General features: G+C 46.2%; 1 protein-coding gene across 1 annotated transcript in view; it reads right to left on the bottom strand.

Moving 5' to 3' along the window:
* The window catches only part of HYDIN (HYDIN, axonemal central pair apparatus protein), a 346,678-nt gene that overhangs the window by 21,784 nt on the left and 299,576 nt on the right, over nucleotides 1-25,318 (bottom strand). The window contains 16 exon segments of the mRNA XM_018063160.1: nucleotides 319-526; nucleotides 1,220-1,367; nucleotides 3,770-3,935; nucleotides 4,975-5,113; nucleotides 5,582-5,794; nucleotides 7,054-7,261; nucleotides 8,055-8,152; nucleotides 10,399-10,559; nucleotides 13,622-13,840; nucleotides 16,346-16,488; nucleotides 18,464-18,742; nucleotides 18,968-19,070; nucleotides 20,190-20,379; nucleotides 20,491-20,642; nucleotides 23,152-23,387; nucleotides 24,119-24,323. Coding sequence (XP_017918649.1) covers nucleotides 319-526; nucleotides 1,220-1,367; nucleotides 3,770-3,935; nucleotides 4,975-5,113; nucleotides 5,582-5,794; nucleotides 7,054-7,261; nucleotides 8,055-8,152; nucleotides 10,399-10,559; nucleotides 13,622-13,840; nucleotides 16,346-16,488; nucleotides 18,464-18,742; nucleotides 18,968-19,070; nucleotides 20,190-20,379; nucleotides 20,491-20,642; nucleotides 23,152-23,387; nucleotides 24,119-24,323 — 2,868 coding nt within the window.

The raw sequence follows: 25,318 nt of genomic DNA, 5'->3' as shown, positions 1-25,318 counted from the left end.
GGAAGGCGACAGCTGAATTCTTAGAGCTCACTTGGTAGCAAAACCTCCTTCCTATATGTTTAAGATAAGCATTCTTCCCCTTCCCTACCATCTCTCTACCCACTGAAAAGTAAAGTAAGAAAAGCTTTCTTATTATATCATGTGAAAAGCTTTCTTTTCACATCAAAACCATATACATTCTGGGGATGGAGCTGCTGCTGGCTTGTTTCTGTTCTGATCTCCCTGGCATTTGAAACAGAGCTTCATCTAATGCTCACATGCACTCCTTTCCCCAGCCAGTGTGGAAGCAGAGAAAGCAGTGCCCTCTCACACCTTTACCTCATAGAAGTTGACAGTGGTAGTCTGGTTGGGAGTCAGGAGAGTGATGGAGCCATTCCTGTCCTTGCATTTGACCTCCACGTTCACAGAGTAGCCCTCAGCCTTGACATTTAAGGTCAGAGGGTGGGCTTTCTTTTTCACATTGCAGATCAAATTAAAGTTCACATCTCCTTCTTTCTTCGGTGTGAAGAAAATATCAATTGGGAACCTGGTTGGGGAAGACGACAGCAGATTGGGTAACTAGACCAATCTGTTAAAGAAGCTGAAGAAGATAAGCCCCATGGGTCAACACGCACTGGAGGGGAAGGCAGCCCAACTCCATATCAGGGTGAGTTCTGAAAGTTTGTCGGGCACGGCAGGCCACTGCTTTAGGGATTCACAAACACAGCGGACAGTGTGGAAAAGAATATGAGCATAAGAAGATACTGAGAAAAAGTGCTTAAAGTTCTCAGTTGTTCTACGACTCATCATGAAACTAATCAACAGGGGATAAGCAGGACAGAGATGGAACAGTAATGTCTCAGTTTTAGAGTTGGCAGAGACTTCAGAGATGGGACACTCTGCTAAGCTGCTTCAGTAGTATCTGACTCTTTGTGACGCTAGGGTCTATAGCCCTCCAGGCTCCTCTGTCTATGGGATTCTCCAGGCAAGAATACTGGAAAGGGTTGCCATGTCCTCCTCCAGGAGATCTCTCGACCCAGGGATCAAGCCCACATCTCTTATGTCTCCTACACTGGCAAGTGGGTTCTTTACCACTAGCTTCACTGGGAAGCTCCAAATTCTAGACCTGGGAGAGACTTCAGAGATGGGGCACTCTAAAGGAACCTGATTCTCCTGGCTAGTAGGCCTGGGACCCCCGCCACTGGGCAAGGGCGGCCCTGGGGGCTTCCTTTCTGTTTACCTGGACAGTGGGGGGACCCAGCCTTCCATGGGACATACAACCAGGCTGTTGCTGAAAGCTTCAGAATACCGGGAGGTGTCCTGGAAGGCAAAGTGGAACTCCTGCTCCTCCTTGTTGATGATCTTCACAGTCTCCCTGGCTTCTCTGCCTGAGGAGGAAACACCACCCTCAGGGGAGGCCTCGTGCCTGCTCCTGATGCACCTCAGCAGGCGAGAGGAAGCCTGCTTAGAAGGGACTCTCCAGCTTCTTTCCTTCCCTCTGCCAAGCTCCTCAGCCTTTGGCCACCTCTCTTCCTTCTTTTTACTCTACAAGTGTTCTTCCTCTCAAGGCGCTCCAGCTCTTCCTTCTAGAACTGTACCCCATCAACGGTCTGTTCCTCGTAGGCGGCCACTCAGCCTGGGCCGCAGCTCTCCTGGGATCCTTCTTGCTCCTTTAGACTCAATGCCTTCCTGCTTTTGTTAATGGGGGTTTGTAGGCCCCTCCCTCTGCCTGTATCTCTGTGAATCATCTGTGCATCGCACTCTTTTGAATTAGCTTTCAGGTGTGTCACGGGTGTCCTGACAGGGCCCTGACTAACGTATCTCTTGTCACTAGTTTGCTTTTTCTTGCTTTCCTTGACTACTGTGGAGCATTTATTTTTCTACATAAACTTTAGAATCATTTTACCAAATTCTGCCCTCAGGTCAATCCTTTAGGACTAAGGTTGCCAGGTTTAGCAAACAATTTTTTTTAGTATAAGTATGTCCCAAATATTGCATGGGACATACTTATACTAAACAATCACTCCTTGTTATATGAAATTCAAATTAAACAGTGCATCCTGCATTTTATTAGACAACACTAGCTGGGATTTTATTGAGAACTTGATTAAATTTGTATTTAATTCTTGGGAGAATGGATAAATGTTCAGATTTTGCTTGAGGGCATTTTAATAAGATTTTATAGTTTTATTCATATAGCTCCTGTGCTTTTCTTGTTACATTTATCCTTAGCTATTATATAGGTCTTATCAGTATTGAACAGAATTTTCTGTTTGTTTCTAGGTGCTTATTGCTAGAAGAAAGAGAAACCATTGATTTTTGCATACGATTTGCAAACAGCCACTTCCTAAATTATCCTGCTGATTCTAGAAGTTCATTCTGCTTTTCTCTAGAGTCTTTTGATTTTATCTGTGTATGGCGTCATTAGCAATAGCATAATGAGACAATTTTGTCTCTTTTTTCCCCCAACGTTTATGCTGATTATTTACTTTTCTTATTTTATTGTACTTGCTAAAATCACTAACAAAGTGTCCAATAATGACAGGGACAATGTCCATTCTTGCCTAATTCCTGACTTTAATTGAAGTGACTTCAGTGGTCTACCACCAGGTAATATTTGCCTCTTGATTTTGGTTAATCTTTAGTCAAGGTTTTTCCCTCTGTTCCTATTTTACTACTAGAGTTTTTGTTGAGAATGTCTGCTGAGTTTTTAGCAATGACTCTTTGGTATATGCCAATACCGGGTTCTTCTTTAATCTGGCGATGTAATAATTATATTGAAATGCACCATCACCGCATTCCTAAATTGTCTTCTTATTATTCTTATGCTACATTGCCCACTTACTTGTTCAAAACCTGATTAAATGCCACAATCTCCTCCTATCTATTATATGTATCAGTGTAAGAAATGTATGGAAATAATATACATCATACTGTTCACAATGGTTTCCTCTGATGGAAAGGGAAAAATGAGGGAAGCGGGCAGTGATTATTATATTTTTCCTTATACAATACCACATTGATTGACTTATAAAGAATGCTGCTTTTATAACTAGCCTAATGAATTACTAAAACAAATCCTCTGACTTCAGTTGTATTTCTCACACACACACACATACACAAAACATCACATCCATGTGATAGAGTCACGGTGTTACAGGGGGACTTGCCCATCATTTCCTTTATTTCAAGTCTCTGCTCAAATGTCACCCTCCCACTGCCCACTGGCACTCCTTTTCCCCCTACCCTCATTTATTCTTTGGAACACTTATCCACACCTGACACGCTACATATCTCACCTTTTCATTTATTGGTAGCCTGCTTCCTGCTGCTAGAATGTAACCATCATGAAGATCGGGACATGGGCGCTGCCCTCTGCATTCCCAGCTCACAGGAGAGTGCCTGGCTCACATGTGGGGCTCAGCAATATTTGCTGAACTGGACATGAGTGTGAAAGGATGGCAGAGGGATGTGACCACCGTGGCCCACAGTCTAGGGGCACATGCAAGTAGGATGGGGCGAATACGGGGCCCTGGGGTTAAACCAGTCAATCCAGACCCCAAAGGAATCTTCCGAGTAGGCTCTGCAGCAAGCTTCCTCAGTGTTCTTAGGTTATTAGTGTGTGGGTTTAGAAGACGCTTGATGGAAATTAGAATGAGAGGTTAAATATTCTGTGGCCGTGTGAATAGCAAAAAGAGGCCCTCTGACATGCTTCTGGAAGATACCAGGAAGAGTTCCCCTGCTGGGGGGACACCCTCGCCCACAGGTCATGCCAGCGGGGCAGCCTTACCCATGAGGAGACAACTGAAGTTGATGTGTGACTTGTCCAAATTGATGAGAGGGTCAGTGGCTTTGCCTACCAGCAGGAAAGGGACTGTGATGTTGTGTTCGGGGATTAAGAAAGTCCAGAATGCCTCCGAGATGTCCAGATGGGAAGGTGTGAACTGGAAGATAACCTAAGAAGACAGTTTGGAGCACAGTGGTTAGAGGCACTTCGATGAGCTTGCTCCACGTATGTTAAAGGCATGCCAGCCCTGGGGCTGTGCCGGGCGACATTGCCAGGTCATCACTTCCTTTCCCCCGTCTTTGTGAGGGCACATAAGTTTGGCTGTACCAGTAACATCCATGTCTGTTTGCCCAGCCCACCAGGTATTTCTAAGGGCTTCTGTCCCGCTCGTTTCTACTTCTAAGGCTCTGCTGGCTAGGCTTCCATGTCTTGGGATGGCATGTAAAAATGGAAAGATTCAGGTAGAATTAGGAATTTTCCTGAAAAGTTTGGGAGAACTGGCAACCCTGGGCTCACTGCTGTGTGTGGTGATTTGTCCCCAGAGAAGCACTGTGGCCAGCCAACCCTGGTGCCCACCATTCCCTGTCATTGACCCTTGGCCTGTGCTCTCCATTTTTATGATCTTTCTGAAGGCATCTCAATTCGTAATCTTTGTTTCATGGATTTATTTCTGCCCCCAATATTCTCTGTAGAATTTATAGGACATGGGGCCCACACAGCTGCTTTGGGCAGCAAGTTTGTCTTTCTTTAAATCTGACCCTCTGCTCTAAATCACTGTGTGGACATTAGGACTAAATCGTGGGACATGACTCTGCTGTTCTCTTTTGCCCTTTGGCCTGACCAAGTAAAGATCCATCTCTGTTCTTTCACGGCTGTCCCTGGACAAAAATAACTCGGCTCCTTGCTATTGTATGAGTCCTAGAGTCCCCAGGCACTGATGTCCAGCTCTCTTTTCCTTGCTTTTAAAATATCAATTTTTAAAACTTCAAATACTAGAGCTCTCTGTTTCTCTGTGGCCAACCAAGACAGCTCAGGTTTGTCCTGTTCATGACTGGCTAACACATGGTAACCACCCGAGAAACACTTGTCGACGGACACACCCTCAGGCTGCTCTCCCTAACTCTACCCACGCTCTGCAGCACACCTGCTCTGCAGAGGCGGATGGGATGAATAAAGCCCTGGGTCGAGTGGTCCCCATTCACACATACCTCAGCTTTCTTTTCAGGGAGGATGAGGCCCTTCTCTGTAAGGCATGTGAAGGCTGGAGGGTTCTGGAGACTTTCAATTTCTTCAGAGACCCAGGAGAAGGTGTAGGCACTGCTGGTCGGGTTTAATATTGTAAAGGTTCTGCCCAAGGGGAAGAAGCGACAGCAGAGAGTGAGAGAGGGGCTTGCGGATTGACAGAAAACTTTCTAGACTGTTCCCTAGCACAGTCCCCTTCTGTGGGGATCAGAACTGTTTTGGCCACTTTGTTACTGTAGAAACAAAAACCGCATCTCACCTGGGGGTCCCAAGTGTGGCTCTAGTTCTGGACTTTGGAGTAATAAGAACACCAAGGGCCCTTCTGTCCCGGTGATCCTCTGTGGTCTAGGTGGTGGTCAGGGACCGTGTTTTATGTCTTTCAAATTTCCTGAGTGTCAAAACTAAGGAGACAGAAATCTGCCTTCTCACCGGAGCAACTCTCTAAAGTCAACCCCTAGGACAGCAAGCGTGCTTCTCAGTGTCAGTCTAGCTTGCTTCTCTGATTTTTCTCCTCTGGGTTTTTAGAAACACGAATTGATATGAACTCAACTAGGGCAAACCCACACCACTCACCGGAGATTCTTCCCTCCTATGCCCACGCTGGTGAACTCAATCACCCGGGTGTTCGGATCCAGAGCCCCACCACTAGGCCCTCGGAGGTCTGGGTTGCGCCGACGACTGATGATGTAGTCTGAATCTTTCAGGTCAAAATGGCAGATGGGCAGGGAGCTCCGCCCTTTGGCTGACAGGACTGGGCCATGCTCTCCGGGTGGCAGGTTAGGAATCCTGAGAAAATAAGGTTATTTTGATCTATTTATAACTCTGTAATCAGTTAACTCTTTTAACTCTTTAAACAGGATACATAGTAGGTATTCACTAATTAATTGTGACAGGGATAAATACATGCATGGGCTGAGTACAGGGAGCCTGAATTCTGGTTCCTTCTGGGTGCCTCAGAAAAGACCCTGATGCTGGGAAAGGCTGAAGGCAGGAGAAGGGGACGACAGAGGACAAGATGGTTGGATGGCATCACTGACTCAATGGACATGAGTTTGAGCAAGCTCCAGGAGACAGTGAAGGACGGGGAAGCCTAGAGCGCTGCAATCCATGGGGTTGCAAAGAGTCGGACGTGACTGAGTGACTAAACAACAGCATGCCTTATTTTGGCCTCAAGTTACTTCCTTTACCAATGGTGAGAAGACCTCCCTGCTATAAAGTCAGCACAGAGTCTTTCCCTCTGGGCTCTTTCATTGGCATCTAATGGGATACGAAAAAGGACCCAGGCATCCTTAAGAAAACAAAACAAAACAAAAAACTACCCTGAGCTTCTCGGAGAAAGTGGACGAGATGTGAGCAGACCTCTATCCCCAGCACCGAGCTCAGGTGGCCCAGGTGTGGGAAGGGTCCCTGCAGTGTGACTGCACGTTTTCCACAGGTCTTATGGCTCACGGAGGTCTCACCCCACGCCATGGGTCACAGCCTTCCTCGAAGGCAGGTGACCTCTGTGGAGCCCCCAGGGACTTTCATTGCCAGATATTATTGGATCAGCCCTCCTCTAACTGGACCTGGACTCCATCTGCTCCTCTCTTCCTATGTTCCAGGCCCACCTCCTCCATCGCCACTACCACCTGATGGTTAACTGTACTTGCTGTGCGCTGGGCACCATTCTAGGATCTTCACTTGAATTAGCTCGTTTAGTTTTCACAACAACTCTACAGAGTGGGTACTGTTATTTGCATTTTACATAGGAGGAAACTGAGCCTCAGAAAAGGTAAAAGAAAGCTTTTCCAAGGCCATGCTTGCCCAGGACTGGAGCCCAGCTGGCTGCCCACCATTCTGGTGCCCCAGTGGGATCCTGTGTGTGGCCGGGGAGGGGGAGGTGGGCAGGAGGCAGGGTCCACAGAGGGTTGATGAACAATACAAAAGACCAGACTCCTCTTGTTCTCCAGAGGGAAATGTGCTAGTGTGGGGCTGTAGATGGGGCTGGGGTGAAAGAACGGTGGTTGTGGTGGGACAGAAGAGGGGTTAGGAGAGAGTCTCCTTACTGGCAGAAAAGATTGCTCTCGAAGTCTCCAACTTCCAATGGGGAGAATTTCACTTTGAGCTTCTGAGTCTTCCCCGCCGGCACGATACCCGAGACGGGCTCCACAGAGAAGGGTGGCAGGGAAGTTTCGTTCCAGTGGTCCACGGCACTGTCCACTGTGCTGACTGTGTGCAGCGTGCCCTGGCTAAGCTGGTCTCTTTGGGAGAAACCTGGGGGCAGATAAGAGTGCCAGTGATGTTCTGCATTTGCCGTGGGAGGGCGGTAATGGCAGCCCACTCATATAGGTCCTTAGGCACCCTCTATGAGGTCTGTGGGCTCACCTCTCCTAGCCGGTATACTTAACTTTGGGCCCCACGGGTAAGGAATTAGCTGTGTCTCACAGGAGATTCATGAAAAAGACTTCTATTAATTACATCAGGTTTTCAAGTGTTTTTCCTTTTTACTCAAGGGTATGGGTCAAGTAGATGTCTGTGGGTCATCTGTCTTAAGAATAATGGGTTGTGAAATAATTTTTTGGAGAATCATTGCTTTAAAGCAGGGGTTCATAATCTGGGGGGGTCCATGAAAAAGAGTCCATTGGAAAGAGTCCATGGGAATCTCCAAACTGAGAGAGTAGTATTGGACATTTGCCCACCAAGGGTTGGGTTCTCTTCACATGTACCAACTGCAAATTGGGCATGGGTGTGTGTTTTCTTGGGGAGTCAGTTCACAGATTTCATCAGCTTCTCCAAGAGTCTGTCATTTCTAGAAGGTTAAGATCTAAAAGAAAAGACTCCGAGGGGTCTGTGAGAGGGGGTACCAGCTTTGTGGGGCCCAGGGAGGCAGAATTCAGTTCTGGAGTTTCTTGGGCCCCTTCGGCTCTGCAGACACTAGGGGCCCTCTGCTCTGCTTCTTTGCTACCAAGGGGGTGGTTGGAGCAGTGCTTGCTTCTCCATGAACCAGACCCTTCTACTGATTGGGGACCCAGCTCAAGCCCTGGGTTTTACCTGTCACCTCATTTACCTTGGTTGTCTGGCATGGCAAAGCTGACAGCCTTTGCTGTCTCTTCTGAGATCCAGCTGAATTCCAGCTGCACATTTCCTGAGTTAATCAGTTCAAACCTGCACACAGATCAGGGATCGGATGTGAGAAACACGCTGAAGACGGTTTCTGTCCTGTCTGCACATCATCTGTACCATTAACTTTTTTTTAAAGTCAAGTCACTTTGTTTCCTAAATGTTTCTTCAAAGGCAATTTTATTTGAAATCAAGCATGTGATTTAAAATTATAGTTCCTTTTAAAACACAAAAATATATACATAGCTATTACAAGCCAAAGAATCCAGATGTTTCATTCGTCTTGTGTACCCCTGGCACAGTGTGCCTTGAGCTCTCAGCCTGCATCGTAGTCATCCTGAAAAATTCCCATGGGAGAGGAAACAAAATCCATTCACAAGACAGCATCTCCCTCGGGTGCAAACTACAAGGCCTCTCCCTTCCTGAATCACTTTCCCCCAGAAACAATGTCCTCATGGTCAGAAATCATTCGACCCCCACCTGAAGTGTCTTCACTGGCTAAGATACTGACTTGTCTCAGATCCTGAATTAGCGGATCCTCATCTTGCCTCAAGTTTTCCTGCTCTGTGGTAAGAATTGGGAGACAGAAGCTTTTTCTGGAGTCACTGTTAAACATGATCACAGACAGTCACAGCAAGAGGATGATTCAAGGAAATGGTTGTGCAAGTGAGAGAAAAACACACACATTCTTCCCAGTTTTAGGGGAGAAGTGGGAGCTGAGACTCGGGGGCAGAGGGAAGGGGTCCAAGGGAGGGGTTGAAGGATTAGATTCCCTATATCCAGTCCAGGTAGACTATGCAGCTGTGCGTGAAGTCAAGTGTTTTGGCCTCAGGGGCTTGTGTGAATTTATGAATTACGTGAATTTATGAGCACTGGTCTTTAGGCTAAAGAAAATTTTTATGAAGGGGAGAAATCTCAGTGGCACAGGATACTTCCAGCAGAAGCACTCTTGGTTTAGGCCCAGGGGTGAACAGACGTTTCTGTAAAGGTCTTGGGCATCAGGAGCCAGAGGTCTCCGCAGTAGCTACTCCCTTTGCTGGGGAAGCAGCCTTGGATGATAATAGACAAATGAGCATGACTGTGTGCCCACACGACATACAGCACAACTGTACCTACAAAAATCAGCAGCTGCCGAGTTTGGACCATGGGCCAGAGTTTGGTGACCCCCACGGTAGGTGAAATGGGCACCAGCAGAAGATCCCAATTCCTGTCTCCTAGCTTTTGGTTCTATAATAATTTGAGAGGATACATTAAGGGCCAAAGTGCAGAATGAGTTGAACAATTAATTACCAATTTTTACAAAGTAGAAATGTCAGTGGTTTACACTTTTGTGTTTGTAATTCTCAAAGAAGAGTCACAGGCCTTCTCTCTGCCCGAAGGCCCTTTATCTCACTTATTCACCTGGCCACCTCTTATTTGTCTTCTGAAGTTCAGCTGGTCCACCACTTTAGGAAGTCTTCCCAGACACTTGTCTCTCCCCATATCTTGGTCTGCTTTTGGGACACTTACTGCAAACCCAGAGCACTGGACTGTAACCATCAATTCAACCATTTTCACCCATTTCCCCAACACCCACTATGAGCTCTTTGAGAGCAGGACCCATGCATCCTTGTACCAACTGAGTGTGAATAAAGGGTTAACATAACCCCTTCTCCTTCTAAGCACAGTTTCGACTTTGAATTCGTTTTTGAGTTCTGTGTCCGTGGAAGCCTGATAAGAGAGAAGTATCATCTATGTTATGAGACAACTTTGTTTACAGTAAAAATGAGCCCTGATTGCTAACTTGCTTCCGGGCTGGGAGGAATCATGATACTTGGAGGGAAGACACAGCACTGGGATTCTCTGAGTGTAGGGACTCTTGTAACCAGGCAGGTCCCTTGCAGGAATCCTGGAAGCTATGGCCCTGGAGTGCTCGCGAGAAATGTTGGCTTCTGTTGGTCACGGCCTTCCAAGCTAAGGTGAACCTTATGCCCACCAACATGGACACTGTCTGAGCTGTCACTTGGGGCAGAGGGGTGGGCAATAAGAATAGTCGTTGGGTGGTGATACGGACCATTGCAAGGACTGTTCCCACTGAAGCTGAATCAAGTCTACATCTTGATTTCAAGTGTGAACTTGAATAGTTTCGTGGGTCTGAGTGTTTCATTGGACCTATGAAGACCCTCTGGTGCATGCCACGCAGGTGTTATTTCTGGTCTGTGCTGTCATGGACACTGAATAAATGTTTGCGTGAGTGAATGATGGAATGAAAGGACTACTCTAAGAGTGTCAGGAGGCTTCTGATGACTCACTCAAACACTCGAGTCTGGTAAATCAGTGTTTCCTTAAAGTGCACGTCGGTAGTCTGGCACTTATATGAGGCAAAATTCACGTGGGCACTGATTTGCAGCTGCAGTTCTCGATAGTTCTCTTCTAGGACTGAGTAAGCCGGCTCGGGATCAGTCTCTATCACCTGCAACAAAGACAAGCCATGTCCTCAGTGATGCAGAGCCAGCTGCCTTAGGAATGATGGGGAGATGAGACAGTGCTTCATCCTACCCATGCAAGCGAGCACCAGCCCAAGAGCCCAAGTTCCAGGATACCTGATGAGGTCACACCTAAAAGGACTCATAAACGGGAAGGGAAGAAAGTGAATAACACAAAATGACTGAGAGCATGACGACTGCACAGGCATGAGTTTTGGGGTCAGATACACTCCACAAAAGGTTAAAAAAAAAGGAATCATAAAGATAGGAACAGATATTAATAAAACAGAAAATAAATCTAAACCAGAGAGGATCAGTGAAACTAAAAGCTGTTTATTTGAAAAGATTAAGAAAAACTCTGGTGAGAATGATCAAGAAGAATAAAAGACAGACAGAATAAAAATAACCAATATCAAATGAAAAAGGAGACATCACTGTCTACCCTACAGATACTTAAACATGATAAAAAATGTTATGAATAATTTTATGAAGATACATATGGAAACTTAGTTGAAGGGAAAATTCCTAGAAAAATAATTTAATAAAACAGACTCAAGGGACTTCCCTGGTGGCCCAGTGGTTAAGAATCCGCCTTGCAATGCAGGGGACGCAGGTTCAATCCCTGGTCAGGGAACTAAGGTCCCACATGCCACAGGCAGCTAAAGCCTACGCACCACAACTAGAGAGAAGCCCTCACCGAGCAATGATAGATTCCATAGAAAAGAGCTTGCGTGAGGCAGCTAAGACCCAGTGCAGCCAAATAAATAAATACTAAGAAAAGGACTCAAAAACAAACTTAAAAAATCCCAAAGAGTCTTATTAATATTAAAGAAACTGAGCAGTAGCCAAAAAGAAAAAAATCTTTAAAAAGACCTAAGGAGCGACTTTCACTTTCACTTTCACTGTTTTGTATGGGCAGTGGGCTCCAAAATCACTGCAGATGGTGACTGCAGCCATGAAATTAAAAGACACTTACTCCTTGGGAGGAAAGTTATGACCAACCTAGACGGCATATTCAAAAGCAGAGACACTACTTTGTCAACAAAGGTCTGTCTAGTCAAGGCTATGGTTTTTCCAGTGGTCATGTATGGATGTGAGAGTTGGACTGTGAAGAAAGCTGAGCATCAGAGAACTGATGCTTTTGAACTGTGGTGTTGGAGAAGACTCTTGGGAGTCCCTTGGACTGCAAGGAGATTCAACCAGTCCATCCTAAAGGAGATCAGTCCTGGGTGTTCATTGGAAGGACTGATGTTGAAGCTGAAACTCCAATACTTTGGCCACCTGATGAGAAGAGCTGACTCATTTGAAAAGACCCTGATTCTGGGAAAGGTTGAGGGCAGGAGAAGAAGGGGACGACAGGATAAGATGGTTGGATGGCATCACCAACTCAACAGACATGGGTTTGGGTGGACTCCAGCAGTTGGTGATGGACAGGGAGGCCTGGCGTGCTGTGGTTCATGAGGTTGCAAAGAATCGGACACAACTGAGTGACTAAACTGATACTGATATTGAAAGAGAGATATACCTTGATGAATTAATGTTATAAAATGATCAATTTTTCTTAAACTGATTTATAGATACAATCCAATTCCAATCAGGTTTCCATCAGGGTTTTAATAGTACTTGTTTAAATGGATTCAAAAATTATTTAGAAAAATAAAGGGCCAAGAATAATCAAAATACTTTAGAACAAAACAGTATGGAGATAATCATGAAAAGATACACTAAAGAAAGTGAAAAGATAAGTGATACGGTGAGGATATTTCCCTGATAGCTCAGTAGGTAAAGAATCTGCCTGCAATGCAGGAGACCTGGGTTCGATTCCTGGGTTGGGAAGATCGCCTGGAGAAGGAAATGGCAATCCATTCCAGTATTCTTGCCTGGAAAATCCCATGGACAGAGGAGGCTGGTGGGCTACAGTCCATGGGGTGGCAAAGAGTCGGACACGACTTAGCAACTAAACCATAAACCACCACCACAGGAACAAAAGAGCTTATCAAAATGAAAATAACTAATATCATGCTTTTCCAAGATAAATTCCATGTATTAGGAATATAAACTCTTGCAAATGAACACCATGTGACCTGAACTATAATGCTCACAGAAATGCTGTCCACGGTAGCAAAGCTCAAGTAGTTTTCAAAAGAAGAATGGGTAAATAATAATGTAATTCCTCATAGCAGTGACATGGGTGTGCTACGGCCAAATGCAGCAACACAGATGACCACACGTAATAACCTATAAAAAATAAAGTTCATCCCCATGCACCAGCCCCAAGCATGCTGTATCCTGCATCAGACATAGACTGGCGATTCAATTCTTACATGACCCAGAGAGATGTTATGGGGAGGGAGGTGGGAGGGGAGTTCATGTTTGGGAAGGCATGTAAGAATTAAAGATTTTAAAATTAAAAAAATAAAAAACTATAAAAAAAAAATAAAGTTCAAAACCACACTGAAACAACATGCAGAACACATAGGGTAATTTAAAAAAGAACTAAAAACAAAAATCAAGGGAATGAGCAAACAAGATCCTGGGATAGTGACCACCTCTCGGTTGGTGGGAGGGAATGGCTGAGAAGCACACAGGTAATCCTGGCTATACTTCCTGTGTTGGGTGTGGGTTCATCTCTGTTTATTATTTTATTAAAAAGAAACCAACTAAGAATAATCAAAGGAGTGGCATGCATGGACCAAACAAGAGATTAACGTAATTCTGGACACTGAGGGAAAAAGGAAGCAGCTAAAAGACTAGCTGTGAGGTTTCTGATATAGAAAAAGGTGGGGGCCTTGCTCAGGTAGAAACTATATACTGAGACATACACAAAAGCTCTGCCAGTGAAGCTAGTGGTTTGTGTGGTATGTGTGGTGAGGATGGCAGGAGGCATGCTTGGAAGTTCAGTTTGCCACTTTGGAAACCCAGGTCAGGTGACTGGGGACTGTTTCTTTTTTCCATGAAAGAAGGAAATGATGAGATGCTGAAGATGACAGCAGTAGGCATCTAAGTGTGGCAGGCCTGGTCAGACTAGGGGCTTGGTGCCCCTACTCACTTTTCGCTTTGTAGTGAAAGTCCCGGGAGTGTTTCTGGGCACGTCCACCCACTTGACCGTCCGCATGCGGTCATCCCAGTCAGGTACTTGGTCTGCAGGGAGCGGAAACATGATCTTGGAGACCTTGCACTTGACCCCCATCTTCTTCAGGTTGATGGGCACGTCTGACTTCATGGTGACCACGACGTCCTTGGCACAGCCAGGGTGGAGGTGGCCCATCTGCGGAAGAGCCTTGTATTAGTATTTGGGGGAATTCACTCTTGAGGACTCTTCATGCCTGATGGTGCCATTCTAGGGGCAGAACCGAAGTCTTGGCAAAAATGCATCATTCAAGAACATATATGTAGATCATTGTAAATATGTACATGAGGTTCTTAGAAATAGAATCATAAAAGCAAGAGCAGCTAGCTATATAGCACAGAGAGCTCAGCCCAGTGCTCTGTGAGGACTTAAGAGGGGTGGGATGGTAGAAGGGAGGGAAACTCAACAGGGAGGGGATGTAAGTATACATATAGCTGAGTCACTTCGTTGTACAGCAGTAACTAATACAACACTGCAAAGCAATTATACTCCAATAAAAAAATAAACATTCAGACAATGCAATAGTATGAGAAATAAAAAGAAAACATGAGGAACTAATATTATCAAACTGCTACATGCTTCAGATACTATTCTAAACCTTTACAAAATTCTACGAACCCCCATGACAACCCTATAGATGTGCAGCTATAACCCCTATTTTATAGGCAAGGAAACTGGTAAGTTGCTCAAGGTCATACCATTAATACTAGAATATCTGGATTCAGACCCAGGTAGGATGGTGCCAGATACCATGCTCTTAACCATCTGTACTTCTTAATCATATGAAGTGATTTGTGTCCATACACAAATTATGGACAGATGTACACAGTACCTTAGCAGTTGTCAAGTGTGATCTAGTGACCCTTGGGGGTCCTGGGTCCTTTTCAGGAGTCAACAAGGTCAACACTATTTTCATCATAATACTAAGATGACATTTGACTTTTTCATTCTCATTTTCTCATGAGTATACAATGGAATACTCTCCACTGTATACTCAGAGACATGAGTATACACTCTATTCTCTTCCTACAGATTATATGAACTATGATATTGCATCAGACAGCATGCAGAAGCAAATATAAGAATCCAGCTATCTTCTACTAGGCCAGATACTAAAGGGTCTTGTAAAAATGTAAAACAATGTCACTCTTCTCACATAATGTTTTGAAAATAAAGCCATTTTCAAAAAATATGGCATCATATTAACATGTAATAGGCTTGTTATATTTTAAGTGAATAAATACATATTTTTAAAGATTCTCTGTTGTAACTTCTAATATGATAGACGTAATCCATGTAAACAAAAGCTCTTTAAGGGTCTTCAATAATGTTTAAGCGTATAAAGGAGGGCTGACACCAAAAAGGTTGCGATTTCCTAAAGTAGTCCAGATATATAGGAAATCCAATTTGGTCTGTAGAATAAAATCATTTGCGCTTTAGCACACATAAATTCACATACATATATCCAAATGTATACTATATACAGTCCTATATATGTAGTTTTCTCATGTTTCCAATAAATTAAACTCTTTCTCCTCTGGGAAGTGAAGGGAGAAGAAAGCTTAATCCTTCCCAAGGCCATGACTCGTGTGTGTGTGTGTGTGCAGGTGTACAGCAGGGTGTGTGTGTGTGTGTGCACGTGTACAGCAGGGTGTGTGTGTGTGTGTGCACGTGTACACCACGGTGTGTGTGTGTGTGTGTGTGGGTGGGTCGTGAGAATGGATCACGGGAAGCTAATTCTGCCTACTTTGACTACCACTTTACATCTTCCCAGGAAGCAAAGCACTTCTTCCTGATAGCGCACTAATATTTAAAGTGATAAAGTGGGTCCCCAACCCTCCTCCACCCTCCTAGACTGCTGTGCTTAAATAGACTTGGTGGAGGAAACAAAGCAGGAGGTCATGGACACATCCATAGTCCTGGGAACTCAGAAGTGGACTCTCTGTGGAAAGCAAGTGCTGGGGAACTCTCTGGCGGTCCAGTGCTTGGGACGCCACACGCTCACTGCTGAGGGTGCGTGTTTGATCCCTGGTTGTGGAACTAAGATCCCATAAGCCGTGCAGCAAGGCCAAAAAAAAAAAAGAGCAAGTGCTGGCCAGCGCTGAGGCGCTGCTGCCATGTTGTCCTCAGCTTTATTCAGTGTCAAGATTTGCTCAGCAATCCATAACATGCGTGCTGTGAGATGCTAAAAAAAGAAATCCCAGGTAAAACACAGTTGACTATGTTTTAATATGCTGAAGGAGACTGAGAATCTTTGGGAAAAAGATGTAACTTGTAATATTTTATAAATCTCTGTTGTCCAGAAAACCCACCACCCCCATTTTAGCTTTTGATGAACCACTTTTGCAGGATGAACACTCAAAAGAATACACACCGAGGGGGACACGGTCTATACGCAGGGATGGGAAGACTGGGGCCTGTCTTCATCCACGGAGGTCTCCATGGAATTCTCAACGTCGGCCTAGCCATCGACTTGGCTGACCTCGCTCTCTTTTCTTAGGCCAGAGGGGACACTTCTGGCACTAAGTGTGAGTGAGGGACACATCCCCCTCATCCCACGTATCTGTGGGCTGGGTCAACAGTCAAGTCAGGGTTGGTGTAGGCCTAAGGGAGTGTGGAAAACAAGGACTATCTTTCACTTACCTGTGGGGAGAAAGAAACGGTAGCCAAAAGCGGCCATTCAAACCGTATCACATTCGCTTGGCTGTGATTAGTGATGGTGAAGCTCACATTATAGCTGGTTCCAATGTGGCAGTCCCCGAACTGGATATGATTCACCAGAGCAGCTAGGGAACAGAAGCAGGGGGCAGTGAGCCCCGCCTTGTCTCTGCAGGCTCGCTTCCCCTGAGGAGCCAGCACTTGAAAGACACTGTACCTCATCCTCATGCAACCCTACCCTCCTCGGATGGTCACCTCACCCTCATGCAACCCTACGCTCCTTGGACAGTCATCCGGCAAACACCTGGAGTCCCTGGGCAGCACGCTTTCTCTCCTATGGGAGCATCTATTTACCATCCATCCACCCACCCATCCTGGCCCTCACCTCCATCTGTACAAAGGAAAACACAACCACACCCTCAACTCCGTTTGTTTGCTGAAACAGTACTATTAAGGTTTGGAACTGCCACTATAATGCAGGAGTCCCCACTGAATTTGAATTACAAATAAATGACGAGTAATTTTTAGTATAAGTAATGTCCGAGGCAAAATTTGGGGACATAAATATACTCAAAGTTATATATGGTTTACCTAAAATTCAAGTTTAATATCTAAAAATTTAATGGGGACTGCTGTATTCTGATTTTCCAAACCTGGTAACCCTATTAGAAGTAAGTGAAGTCGCTCAGTCATGTCCGACTCTTTGCGACCCCATGGACTGTAGGCCACCAGGCTCCTGAGTCCATGGGATTTCCCAGGCAAGAATAGTGGAGCGGGTTGCCATTTCCTTCTCCAGGGGATCTTCCCGACACAGGGATTGAACCTGGGTCTCTCGCATTGCAGGCAGACCCTTTAACCTCTGAGCCACCAGGGAAGCCCATTAGAAGTAAAGGGAATCTGGTTTCTGACCTAGGGTTCATGACTGGCTTCTGCTTGACCCCTGATAAGAGAGATGCCACCCTGTAGCTGCAAACAGAGGTGAACACACCAGCTACATGAGGAGCACTGATTTTAACCCATGCTGTAGGGACTGCCTGATGCTACATTTTGGGACTGGAATTAAGCTCCTAGAAAAACTGTGAGACTGTGTTTATAACTCACTTCACAGCAGTCAGCCACACAGTCAGGGTTTTAATGAATGCTTTTTGATAATAATGATGAAGTACATTTTCTCCGGCCCAATGAATACAGTTAACCAAATGCAGCAGTGGTGCCTGGCAGAATACAGAGAGCACGTCTTCAGGTCTGATACACACACAGATCACTGAGGGATCTTGTTAAACTGCAAATTCTCATTCAATAGGTCTGAGGTGTTGGGGTGAGTCTGAAACCCCCATTTCTAGGGACTCCCAGGTGATGCCGATGCTGTAGGTTCTGACAGCATGCTAGTAGTGAGGCTGCAGGGAACAGTCTAGGGGAAGAACAAACTTACACATTCTCTAATTCAGTCAGCTGGCCATTTCCTTGAGAATGTCTAGGACACATGATACAGATGAAACAGACAATACCAACACAAGCCAGCTCGAAAATACAGACAGGGAAAACTCCAGAGATACACGTATTCACTTCTTAGCTAATCTGGAATTTAAATTTCACTTATTAACTAACTCAATTGGAATTTGAGCTCAAAGAAAAAGCTCCCTATAGGGTAGACTCTCTTATTAATTACTCTCTGGAACTCCAAGCACATGCACACGGATGCTCAACAGATGTTCCTTGAGGGAACACAGGGAGGGTGCGGAGACTGGGCCAGGCGTGAGCGAGCAAACAGCAACAAGGAGGAGAAGCCAGCCTAAACTCCCAGGAAGCTAGCCAACCTGTTACTTAAATTTCATTCTTATTTAAAATGACCCAAGAGGGACTTCCTTGGTGGTCCAGTGGTTGAGACTTCGCCTTTCAATGTAGGGGTTGAGGGTTCGATCCCCGGTCAGGGAACTAAGATCCCACACACCTCGTGGTCAAAAAATAAAACAGAGGCAATGTTGCAACGAATTCAATATGGACTTTAAAAATAGTCCACATCAAAAAAAAAATTAAAAAATAAAATAATAAAAATGACCCAAGGGCTAACAGTTGCCAACACCTCGTTGCTGCTCCTCTCACCTGCCACCAAGTCTTCTATGCTGCTTTCCTCATTGGCCTCAGAGATATCTGAGGACTCCTGGCTGGAGGAAGCCACCAGCCCGTGGATGTTGTCCAAGGTGATGTCATCCTCATAGCCCTCTCCCACTATGTGGATGACTGTATCCTCATACTGGTTGTTGATCACTGACAAGTGAAGGGTGCCTGCCATTCTCCCGACTTTCTTGGAGTGGAAAACAACATCAAATTCGGCTGTTTCTCCAGGAGGAACAACCAGGGAAGCTGTGTGAGGTTTCTTTGCTGCAATGAGAAGTGAGAGACATGATCTACAGTCAGTTTAAAGGAATATGTATCTATAAAGACCTGGACTCAAGGGAAAGCAGCCCTCGTGTGGGAAGGAGTCTTGCCTAGAGAGGCCATTGGTGACAAAGCTGAGCATCTGACTCGGGCTGAGTACACGTTAATTCCTAACAAAACAGCTACCGGCACCCATTGCTCTCCAGAAGCTATACTCACCCTACTTACCTTTTGCTTGTGGTTTGTTTTCCTCTGTGATGTAGATATAGGAGGTAGAGGGCTTCCCTTTCAGGGAGAAGACTCCTAGTTGGTCCTGTATATCAACGTGCAGCTGGCAGAAGGAAGGCAAGACAGAGTGTTACGCTTACAGGCTGCTCATGAGTTCTGAACTGAGTGAGAGACACTGTGCTGCTGGGGAAGTGCCCCTCTTAACCCCAGATCATTGTGCCTAGGGCTCACTTTTGTGAGTTTCTTATTAAGAGAGAGAGAATAAATATTATTCTTGGAAAGGAGAAATAAAAATTGTAGCCCAGCTCTTGCTATTCAAATAAGGAAGCAGAGGTCCAGAGAGTATGGAGACTTTCTGGAACACCCAGCTATGTAGTGTTAAAATGGGGCTGCCAAGCCCTCTGCTACTGACAAACCAGTTGTAAAGTATACAGCAGACTAGTAAAGTGGGCACAACAGCTTTCCTGGTGGCTCAGATGATAAAGAATCTGCCTGTGATACAGGAGACCCAGGCACACTCCCTGGGTTGGGAAGATCCCCTGGAGAAGGGAAAGGCCAGTATTCTCGCCTGGAGAATTCTATGGACAGTGGAGCCTGGTGGGCCGCAGTCCATGGGGGTCTCAAAGAGTTGGACACAGCTAAGCAACTAATGCAACAACAAAAATAAAATGGAAATGAATATTCATCACTTTATGAGGACTTGCATGAATGTGAGTTCCTAAAAACCAGTGTCTCCTAGATAGGAGTAGGTCATTTTCAAAAGTCCTACAGTTCTTTGAATAATACTTGCACGATTTATCACCTTTTTTGTAAAATAAAAACATAAGTGCTGAACCCAAAGTCCCTTCAGATGTTATCTCTCTCACCCCTGATGAAGTTTCTTTCATTTTTTTTCTTTATTGCAAACGCAGTGTTCATTACAGGCGAAAAAAAAAAAAAAGTGAAAAAACAAAGACACTCAGAACACCCATAATCCTATTCATTCAGCTTGGTGTATATTGCTGCTCACTGCCTTGCACCGTCATTTCCAGTGTGCCACGCATTGGCGTCCCAGTAATCAGACCAACCCTGGCTCCCTCTGCACACCCATGTCTTACCCATGTTCCCGTATGAGGAACGTGAAAGAAGTCCTCACAAGTTAGGGATGGCAGAGACCTCAACATCAAAAGTCTCGCTTCTGAAGACTCTCCCTTTTCACCCCATGCTCACCCTCCAGCAGTACCTTGGCGGGGATGGCACCGCTGTTCTTGAGGATAAGAGGCAGTGTCTCTGAACGACCAAGCAGAAGCCTCTTAAAGAGAAGTAAGAGGTTTCCATATTGGTTGTAGAGAACTGGCCGCATGATGGTCACCCGAGGGAGGTTCCCCTCTCCAACGATATCGAACACAAGGCTTCGGTTCTTGGCCAGGTTGCTGCAGGGAATGGGAAGATAGAGGCCTGTCAGCCTAGCAAGGCAGGAAGGACATTCCACAGACAGCATGGCCTGCAGCCCTGCTGGAGGAGGGGAGCTGGGTAGCTGGTACCTGGGCAAGCCATCCAAGGTGGCCTCAAAGATGCACTGGTAGGTCTGCATGGTCTGTGGGGTGAAGGACACTGTGGCAAAGGCGTGTGAGCGGCTAGCAACACACATCTTGTTGGGTTCCACTTCAAAGATATCGGTGATGCGGGCAAAGACCTGGAAAGGGGAAGGGGAGCAGGGACTGGTGTGTATGCCACTTGAGGGTTGCACAGGGCTTGCTGCTCGTCTCTACTGGCCCTGCTGTGACTTCCCTCCTCTAAGCTCTGTGCAGGCATGTCCCACTACTTGGACAATCCTGCTCCTGGAAGGTGTGGCCTGGGTTCTTGGGGACCCAACCCTAAGCATTAATTGGCTGGACTTGGCCAGACTTGTGGTCTTTGCAATTAGATGAACTAAACTGTATCTTGGATAGCAGATCCAACCCACCCCACCCCCACTTTTCTCTCTCTTTCACACACACATGCACACACACACAAATAAATTTAAAATGCCAGAGCATTTAAAATGCTTTACTGATGTGAAGCTTGGGCTAGAAGCCAGACGAGAGAAAGGAGCAATGGAGACACCATGTGTGAGAGACATGTGGCCTTTGGCAGATGATCTGAAAGTTTGATTTCAGGTGACAATTTCAGTCAGTCTTTCAGGCCTCTGGCTACAGGCTGTGTTCCATCCTGCATGTGAGGTCTCGGATTCACTGAAGCAAACCTTTTTATGGTGGGGTCATTCTGAGTGGGTTTCTGCTCTTTGCAGTTTTAACAGTGCTAGTTAGAACCACCTCCTGCAGCACATTATCTGCTCCTGTTTTGGAGCAATGTTTGGGGAAGACTGCGGGCAAGACCTCAAAAGAACTTTTTATTCTCATGGGAGGCAGGTGGGATTCAAGACTGACTATTCCTTCTTGCTCTTAAGCTGAGAGTCTAATTTCTTTGCCCGTTCCAAAGGATAATCTGCAAATTAAGGAAGGACGACAGCATGCATTTGTCTGAAAAAGTGTGTGCCTTGGTCACTGGGCCCCTGAGGCCATGTGAGGGCAGATTCAGCTAGGGATGCACCCATCGCCAAAGGTTAATACGGTGCAACCTCTGAAGCCTGGGCTAGAAGGTGAAGCACATCAGTGCCTACTGATTCATGGAACGAATGGAACTGCTCAAGAGGAGCTAGGCTTCTCTGTAGTCCATTTTCCCAAAGGGGTGGAAGAAATACAGAGGAACTGGTGCCTGGGTAACTAATTAGTTATATTGGGTAGACTGGAATGATAAGACTGGTTCCATCCCTTTATTTTTGAGTTACTCTAAAAGGTCTTACAAGAGCCAGAAATTAAAATTTTGCTTCACGTAAAAAAAGAAAAAAACAGAGGAGGACAACAATATAATGTCCACAAATCCCTGGTAAAAACCTATCTTTGTTTAGAAGTCAGGCTCACTCATTTCTTACGTTTTTAGTAGTGGAACATGGAGAAAGCTGCCCTTTCCTGTCCCAAGAAGGCCAGAAAGTGATGACAGTCTCTCAACCCCTGGCCCTCTGCAGTGACGGTTGCCCAAGAACGCATACTGTCAGCTCTAGGCTAGGCCCATCCTCTAGGTCACCTCCCCACCACTGTTAGCTGTAAGAACTTACTCTCATGTGACTCTGGGGCACAAGGACTACCTGGGTCAAGACTCTACCTTTGGCTAGAGAACTGATGTGGCTTAGAGACCCTAGGCAGCGTTTGCAGCACACTGATTGGAAATTAACAAGGAGTGAAACCCACTGACTCAGTCTTTTCTCTTGGTCTCCTGAATTTTCTGTTCCACGGCAAGGAAACAGTGTCTCAGTTTGGTCCAACCCAGAGAGGGAAGGCAGTTTTGGTCTTGCAGAGCCCAAGATAGGCACTTATTTTCTACCTGGTATTGACTTAGATGGTAAAGAATTTGCCTGCAATGCAGCAGACCTGGGTTCGATGCCTGGGTCAGGAAAATCCCCTGGAGAGGGGCATGGCAACCCACTCCAGTATTCTTGCCTGGAGAATCCCATGGACAGAGGAGCTTGGTGGGCTACAGTCCAGGGGGTCACAAAGGGTCAGACATGACCGAGCGATTCTCACTTCCGCTACTAAGTGGACAAAGCTTGGTTTTAAACCAAGCTATATATCCCTAGGCTCTCGGACCTAGGGGAAGAATGCAGCATTTTTGAGTCTCAATTTTCCTAACTATAAAATGGGGAGAAAATCTGATAATACAAGCTTCTGAGGGTGAAATGAGATAAATGAACAGCATCGCAGTGCTCAGAATACAGCAGGAGCTCAATAAATCTTACGCTTTATAGAGTGACATCTCCCAAACCTCTTTTGCCAGCCCAGTGTGCCCCCTGAGCAGCCTGCCAGAGCTGGCACTACATCTGGCTCTCCCCACGTGCTCTGTCCTGTAGACATGGCGAGTGTCTGATGCAGGAGTGTGCTGCTTTGTCATGTGACCCCGTTTATCACGAGGTACCCAGAGAAACATCCACTGGGACAAACGTATGACCCTCACATAACTTCCAGCGAGGCTGGGAGCCAGAAAATTCCCACTAGAGATGCAGGCTCCACAGCAGGGGTTTCCAAGAGTTCCCGCCCTGGCTTTACGCCAACCACAGTGGACCAGGGCCACAGTGGATCAGTCCAGTCAAGTGGACTGGGGCTACCTGCCTTGCTGGAGATGGGCTTAACCACGAGGTTCACGTCACAGGCGATCTTTCCCACATTGCAGATCTTGAACCGAGCCTTGGCCTGATGGCCCACCAGGACGTTGCAGAAGATGAACTTGTTCTCATCCTCCACATACAAGCCCCCGCTCTCTATGGTCTGCAGGATGCTATTCAGGCTGGAGCTGCTACAGAGCTGGTGCTCCTCAAATATCAAGCTGTTGTTGTCAGTCACAAAGGCTGGGAAGTGGAGGGAAGACTGTGAGATGGAGTCCAAGTGTCTGGTTTCTACTCTCTGTAATCCCTAACTTGGAGATTTAGACTCTGACAAAGAACAATCACAGGGGAGAGACAGGGGGATTCACACAAGGCAGTGTGAGGGGTGGGACAAATTCTATCTTCTCTTCCTTTTTGGACTGCTTTTGCTGGTCTCCAGACTCCAACCACCTTCTCCTTCCAATAGAAAGGAGGAGGAGATCTGGGGTGAGCTGAGGAAAGAAGGAGGCATTCAGCTCACATTGGTGCGAGTTTGCTGGGGACCTGGAACCAGAGCAAGAGGAGCAGTCTCTGTGCTCCAGACTTGCTCTGTCTCTGACCATTGTTCTCTGTGCACATTTGCACAGGGAGTGGCCTGGCCACTCGAACCCAGAAAGGTCTCAGATGAGCAGAACTCAGTATTCCTGGGTCACCCTGTGCCACATCCCATCACACCACGATTCCCAGATAACACTGTCCATCTGAGAATCCTGGACCAAACTCAGGAAGACCTGGGGTTTAAAGCTGCACATCCTCCTCTAGGTGTGCACATGCCCTATAAGTCTTAAGGAAAAATATGGCTGAAGACACCACAGGAAGTTCTAAGGTCCCAAAGGAAGGAGCCTAGCAATGTCTATTAGGTGCCTGTTTGGGGGGGGGGTCTGTTATAGACAAAGGTCTTTTAAGGGATACTGCCCCATCTGAGCGCTCAGTACCTGGCTGACAGGCTTCAGCCAACAGGCTGTATGGGATGCCAGCAGGCTGGTCTCTTGGATCTCGGTCAGAGATATCAATTGCTATGAACTCTTCACATCTTCCCACGGGGTCAGCCACACAGTCAACAGTGATGACCTGCATCCCTCCGGAAGGGATGGTACCAAACCCAGGGTACACGGTGAACATCCCGTGGGTGAAGCGAGCCTGCAGGAGGGGCGGAGGAAGAGTAAGCGGCAAGGGCTGAGCCCTTCCACCAGAGTCATGAGATGGTATCAAGAAGGACTGGGTGGCAGGGGTGGGAGGCCCTCCCACAAGCTCTCTCTGGGCTCCAGCTGTGCTTCTGGAGGCAGGGAGGGCCTGGAGGGGGCAGTCCTTCAGGAACAGGCTCTCTCAGTGCTTCTTTTTATACATATTCCTTCTGAACAATCATGGGTAAGGGGGGGGGGTTTAAGGAAATAGACACATTTCACATAGTACAACACTTACCCAGATGGGAAGCTCCCAGCAGAGGGGCAGGGCTTAAGAGTATTGACCTTTGAGTCAGATAGCCCTGGGTTTGAATCACAGCCTTCAAACCCTCCTGTGTATTAACTGTTAGACCTTGGTGAAGTGACTTCTCTGAGTCTTAGCTTTATCCAGAAAATGGAGCTAAAGCCTTTACCCTGAGACCACCGGAGGCTTCAGTGAAAGAATATGCAAGAAGCAGTTAACAAAGCAATGGGCACAAAATCTGCTCAAAGAATGGGATGTTACCACGCGCTCCTCTGGGTCTTAGGACCGTTCTTCCTTTTTTGCCCTATTGTAATTGTGTTTTGAAGCATTTTTCTGTTGGTTGCTTTACCATCTTCGTCATATGACTAACATTTTGCTCATCTCAGTGTTGGCATCTATTGCTTATCTATTTTCACTTAGTTTGAGATCTTCCAGGTTCTTGATATGCTGAGTGATTTTCAGTGGAAACCTGGACACTTTGGATATTATATTATGAGACTCTGGATTCTACTAAACTTCTCTTTGGGCTGGCTTTCTCTGACACCTCTTGGGTGGGGACAGGAGTCCAGATTCCACACTGGACTTCTTACTGCTGCCAGGCAAGGGTGGGAGTTCCAGTTCCCCACTAGTCTTAGACCAGTATCACCCTCAGGGCAGGGAGTGGGGAAGGGTAATATTGTCTCATTACTGTTCTGCTGATTCCACAA

This window comes from Capra hircus, chromosome 18, assembly GCF_001704415.2.
Source record: "Capra hircus breed San Clemente chromosome 18, ASM170441v1, whole genome shotgun sequence".
Taxonomy (NCBI): Eukaryota; Metazoa; Chordata; class Mammalia; order Artiodactyla; family Bovidae; genus Capra; species Capra hircus.
This window is presented reverse-complemented; position numbering and strand designations above follow the sequence as displayed.